This window comes from Piliocolobus tephrosceles, chromosome 1 (genome assembly GCF_002776525.5).
Source record: "Piliocolobus tephrosceles isolate RC106 chromosome 1, ASM277652v3, whole genome shotgun sequence".
In the NCBI taxonomy this organism is placed as follows: domain Eukaryota; kingdom Metazoa; phylum Chordata; class Mammalia; order Primates; family Cercopithecidae; genus Piliocolobus; species Piliocolobus tephrosceles.
In genome coordinates, this window is record NC_045434.1 from 101256910 (window position 1) to 101263142 (window position 6233).

Consider the following 6233-nt stretch of genomic DNA (forward strand, 5'->3'; position numbering starts at 1 on the left):
TCTGTGAAGAAGCAATGGTGGAGACACACCACAACTGCCTCTGATTGCCTGAGTGTCACCTGATTATTCCAGTTACCTGTTGGGGAGAATAATAAAGCATAGGCTTATTGACCCATTGGTATAAGCCCTGCCAGTAACCTAATGCACCCCTCCCTGGACATCATTCTCATAGTAAAGGAAGATGCAAGATAATCCTTCAACTCATGTTACCACTGTCCCTTTTTGAGGTTTTACTGGGCCAGTTTGCCAGATTGATATTGATGACTGTTCCAGTACTCCGTGTCTGAATGGGGCAAAGTGTATCGATCACCCGAATGGCTATGAATGCCAGTGTGCCACAGGTAAGATTCTTCTCACTCTTCGTCTCCTTGGTAGGTCCATCTGAACAAAATAGGGTATTTGTCCCTGTGCTCTGCTAGCTGCTCTACCAGGTCAGTCCACTCCCAGGGGCTCCTCTGTGTTTAGGAAGAGCTGCTTCTAGCAAATTTTTTGCTGCTCTCTTTTTCTACAGCACCTGCCTCCTCCACCACAACAGTGGTCTGGCCCAGATATTTCCATTTGGTATCCATGTCTTTCTGGGACAGACTTTGGCAGCAGTAAGTTTCCAGCTGGCTAGATTTACTCATGTAGGAAAGAGAAGAATTCCAGTTGAAAGCTATTTTTCATTGGGGCTTCTCAACAGGAGGCCTGGTTCTGTGTTTCTTGAAGCAAGTGACTGAAAGAAGGCCCAGAAATTTAAAGGCTGAATGTGTACAAGTGCAGGGGTATTCTGCATAAAAGACACCAAATAGGATTGAGAGTCAAGTGTGTAAATGACAGGAGAGAAAACTCTAACTGGGAAAGTTTGGGTCCTCTTTGCTGACTTCTGCAACTAGAGTCAAAAACGATCTGTGCACAAATATTCTGCATTTCTGGGTTTGTAATCACATTTTGTACTTGGGATTGGATTTCAATAAGCCAGATGTTCCCTATTACACATTTCCTTTTACACAGGCCAATATTATACAGAAAGGTTAGAAATTATTAGAAGTGAACTTCTTTATTGTCTGACTGCTTGAGAAATAAGTTATTTATATAATTGAAGACATTATCTAATTTTAGAGAATGGAATCTTAAAGATTACAAGCATCATGCATATAATTTATTTCTGATCACAGAAAAGCAAATTTAGCTGTGAAAATTAGTACAAAAAGTTACTATTTCAAGTATTAGACCTACTTAGGTTAGGACAACTCAGATGAGCCACTTTCTTTCTTTTTGCAAATAGTTGCCCTTTGTTGGAGAATACAAATTTTGTCTTTCCCTGGCCAAATTCTTCTTGTAGAGGATAAGTTTCAAAGAGATTAAAAACCTTTAGCTCAGGTTTAAAAGTGGGGAGAGGTCTCCTGGAGTCTTCTAGGAAAAGATATAATGTTTGTCTATTTAAGCCTCAAAGAAAGGAACTCTTGTCTCTCTTTCTTTTAAATGCTCGTAACAGGTTCATTCATTTTATTCAACCAGTATTTATTTAAAACTACTATATATGCATAATACTGTCAGAGGAGCTAAGAGAAGTAAAATAAAGCTCTCTTACCTCCGAAGTCAGAACTGGGAACATAAGATACATGAAATCATTAACCTGTAAATTGGGCTTGGGAAGAAAGAAATACAAAGATAAATATATAAAGGAAAAATGTTTTGAGCTGTTATACCTGAAGCCTAATAAAAAATGAAGATGCAGTTAGAGCATCTCTGCAGTGAAACTATTGATCATTTGCAAACGTATTTCAATTCTAAAATTTGATTTGGAAATCTTTATTTTAAGCACCTCTCTCCAGGCATGCTTTCTAAATCAATGCAGATAGTCATTTTCTACTGCTCAAGACCTGCAGTATTAATTGACCACACATGGTATGTGTAGAGTAAATGGATGTAGCTACACTTGCGTTCTGGTGTGGAGTATCTGCCTTGGTTTTTGAGAATCCTTGATAAAATTATTTCCAAAGGTTTCACTGGTGTGTTGTGTGAGGAGAACATTGACAACTGTGACCCCGATCCTTGCCACCATGGTCAGTGTCAGGATGGTATTGATTCCTACACCTGCATCTGCAATCCTGGGTACATGGGCGCCATCTGCAGTGACCAGATTGATGAATGTTATAGCAGCCCTTGCCTGAACGATGGTCGCTGCATCGACCTGGTCAATGGCTACCAGTGCAACTGCCAGCCGGGCACATCAGGTAAGCCCCCTCCGTTTATGTTTGGTATGGGGTTTTCACTGTTTCTCACATCAGTTTACACAGATGTTTCAGACGGTTGGCATATGCTCAGATACCTAAAAAACAGTCCTAATTCTGAGAAGCACAGCCAAAGCCACAAACATAAATGTCTCAAGGCAGATGGCCCTAGCCAGTGGAGAAATCAGAGACAATAGCTCTGCCAATCTGATGATTTTGTGTGTGTGTTTTGTTAAATAGAGACATACCACTTCAAAAATTAAAATTAATGATTTAAAATTGAAAACACTTTTTTTTGTGGCTCTATTATCTTTTTTTCTTGAAGTTCCACCCCACCCAGATTAATAAATTCAGTCCTTCTTGCCTGCTTTCCTTCCTGCATTCCTCCCTCCCTTCCTCCCTCCTGCCCTCCCTCCCTTCCTTCCTTCAGTGTATTTTCTCTTTCACAGTTCAGTCTCTTTAGTGTGTCATGTTTCTTCAGTCACTTGTCTCTGGTGGGGCCTTAGCCATCTTGGGGGATTCTAAGGAAGAGGAGATACCTTGCAACACATCACAGTAACTAAAGTAGAACGCAAAGCTGTCATTTCCTGTCCTCAGAGTTCATCATTGTTCTCTGACCTTGGTTAAATGACTCCTTGTTGGTCGTGAGGACATGCTGCTCCTTGTTGGGGGAATGTGGTATTATTTTCTCAGGGAGCAGCATCTCACAGGTTTGAATGGTTCTGTTTTACTTATTAGACGAATGATCATGGTCACAACTATGGTTAATGGACAGACAAGTACTGTGTTCCAGATCAAAGGAAAATGTATTAGTGGAAGATTAACCAATGTGTGCCTTTGTTAGAAGGAAACCTGCCAATATAAAGGAGTGATTTATTGAGAACCCATTCTGGATGTAAGGAAAATGACCTATGTAGAGAGCAGAGGTGGAGAAGGTTAGTTAGCTGCCCTCATTTTCTTTTATTGTTTCCAAATCCATTTCTTCAAACTTGTCAAAGGCTCTGGTCTTTATCCAAGGCTTCATACATGCCAAGTTTGAAAACAAAGTCCTTTTTGAATTGCTCAAGCATACGAAAAACATCCCATGTCGTCACAACTGAAAATGCCTTTCCCTCCCCCATTTAGATAACTCACTAAAAGGGCTGAATAGATCTTTGTGAAAACTTCCAAAAGCAATTTGCTTCCAGGCTGTTCCTTAGACATGAGAAATTATAGTAAGAAAATAAATTTGAGAGATTTACAAGCAATCGACTGGATGCCTTTAGAATGGAGGGGCTGTTTTAGACTTTGCTATCATTCCCATCATAATAAACATACTAGAAACCTGGGTGAGTGGTGGGTTGGCAAGCACTTTGTTTTCTCTGGGATTATATCATTATATCAGGATATATCAGGTGTTTTCTGGGGAGGACAGAGAGGGTATGGTGTAAGTAGCTGTCACTGAGGTGAGAAGTCAATATGAGTGATCTGTAGGCAGCATGGAAAGGAAGGCCCGGAATCTGTCAGAACCTGCCAAAGACATTCCTGTAGTTATTTGGAGAATTAAAGCAAGCAACAGTCAGACAACATTTTAAAAAAAGTTGGTCTGTAATGGGTGGAGAAAGAGCTGGCATGTATCAGGGACCTGGGTGGAAAATCCATTAAACGAGGCATTATGAATACAGTCTCAAGTTCTAGAATAAGAATTCCTGTTCCACTTATATGGCCTAAGCTGGTAGTTAGGTGTTTGGATAGGGGAGTGGGTGGAAGAAATATTTTACAATTTGCCAGCTAAAATTGTGGTAGTCACTCACTGGGTACTTAAAGTGAGATATACTACCCAGAGTTACTTTCGGTGCCTTCTCTCATCTGTGCTTTTATGATAGTAAAGTTTTAAGTAAGTTTCTTTGTGTTTCAAGTAACAGACCAACTTGAGCTAGCTTAAATCATCATTTACAAAAAATAAACAACAACAAAACAAAGAAACAGAAAGAGCTTAGCTAAAGCACCCAGAGCCTCTTATAGATTCCAAGCAATTGAATAATAAGGCTTTGGAGAAAATAACAGGAAACTGGGCATTTGTAGACCAGAGGTCACACAGTCTGTGTTTCAGTGTTGTAATGAGAGAATCTCATTGGCCTGGCTTGATCCAGGCGTCTTTTGCTACTCAAGTACACAATGGACAGGGGGCTAGAGTCACATTGGATCATCAGGGCTTCATTGGAAGGGGGTGCTGCCTTGTTTTGAGGGTAAAGGGGGTTTGTCAGTCAAAGGTTAGAAACATCTCCTAAAGGTATCCACTTCTCTGCAGGGAATATGGAAATCTTTCCCTCACTTATGGCTAGTCAGGAGTATAGCCTCATTAACCACGGGATGACAGTACGGTGTGGTGGAAAGAGGATGCTGTGGATCCACACAAACAGGGTACAGAGCCCAGCTTTCCTGCCCTAATGGTGGCACTGTGCATGTCAGCCCTGTTGTTTATCAAATGGGTGTAACACAGACTAATATGCAGGTTGGGTGACAGGGTTAGAGAAAACTTACATGACAGGCAAAGCAGCATACTTTGCACATAGTAAGAGCTCAATAAACTGTTCCTCTGTAATTATTATTAATAAACATTATTGCAGAGTATGGGCACAGTGGCTCATACCTGTATGAAGTATACATACAGGTGTATACCTCACCTTTTGGGAGGCCGAGGTGGGACGATTGCTTGAGTCTGGGAGTTTGAGACCAGCCTGGGCAACATAGCAAGACATCTCTTAAAAAAAAAAAAAAAAAGCCAGGTAAAGTGGTACACACACCTGTAATCAGGAAGCTGAAGTGGGGGGATTGCTTGAGCCAGGGATATTGAGGTTGCAGGGAGCTGTGCTCTTGTCATTGCACTCCAGGCTGGGTGACAGATCAAGACCCTGTCTCTGAAAAAAAAAAAAAGAAAAACAAAATATGAGTGAATCACAGGTATGACATTTTTATCCTGGATGTTTTGTTTTGCTTTATTCTCATTACCAGTTTTTATTTTTAGGCCTTTTAAACTACCAAAATATTATTGTATGATACTTAGAAAGCATCACTTAATTCATGCAAAAATAAAAAATATCCTTACCATTATTTGTAAAAAGATATTTGTGAAATATATTACAAATATATTTCACAAATACCTTTTTACAAATAATGGTAGCCATAATGATTGTATACTGTTAATGTAACCAAACTCTTCCATTCATCTGGGCAGCAGAGCAAAAATAAGGCAGCTTACCTCAGAAGGAAGTTACTAGACTCAAGATTTATCCTGAAATTTAGCCTGTAATACTGACAGGCAGTGTCAAGCTCACTGTGATAGATAAAAATTCCAAAATTCTTATTTTGATTCAAAAGCTTAAGTTTTATCTTTGGCAAAAATACTGTTAATTTGCTTTTCCTCAAAATGACAGTCTTGCTGCTTTCACTTAATATTTGCTAAATACTCAATTGTGATTCACCCTGGTTTGTGTTGTCAGCTGCTCTTTCAATTAAAATGTGGTTTCATGAAGAAAGCAGCTATTTCAATGCACAGCTCAAACAACAGCAGTATAGCTCTTCCTGGAGACAACTTTCATACTTGGCATGCCACAGAAATGCTTTATGTATACTTCCATTTCATCACATGGAGTAGTAGGCATTACTTAAGGTTCAAGATTTATTAAAATTATAAAGTTACTACTTTTAACCTCCTCAACAAAGCCACTCCTGAGTGAAACTGGCGTTTTTGCTTGTTTAACTGTGGCACATGGAGGTGAGCAGTAGAATAATTATAGTACAGTTTGGTTCTACTGCCTTGATTCATGCTGATGCGATCAGTTTCACCCCATTGCCTCTGCACCATCAGTTTGAATGTTAGCACGGTGAAAAGGAAAGATGATGGCTAAGTATGATTAATAAAATCCTTTGGACCTCTATATCTTCCTGAAAGAGTGGACTACATTTTGAGAACTGTTGCTTTATTCTGTCCAGGGTTGGCTGGAATTCACCTTAGATTTCTTACCACATTGCTGC

General features: G+C 39.7%; 1 protein-coding gene across 3 annotated transcripts in view; it reads left to right on the forward strand.

Moving 5' to 3' along the window:
- Positions 1–6233, forward strand: part of NOTCH2 (notch receptor 2) — a 200460-nt gene that overhangs the window by 144123 nt on the left and 50104 nt on the right. For all 3 annotated transcript variants that reach the window (XM_023222769.2, XM_023222770.3, XM_023222768.2), the window contains exons 10-11: positions 228–341; positions 1986–2219. In XM_023222769.2, coding sequence (XP_023078537.1) covers positions 228–341; positions 1986–2219 — 348 coding nt within the window. The remainder of the gene's footprint in view (positions 1–227; positions 342–1985; positions 2220–6233) is intronic.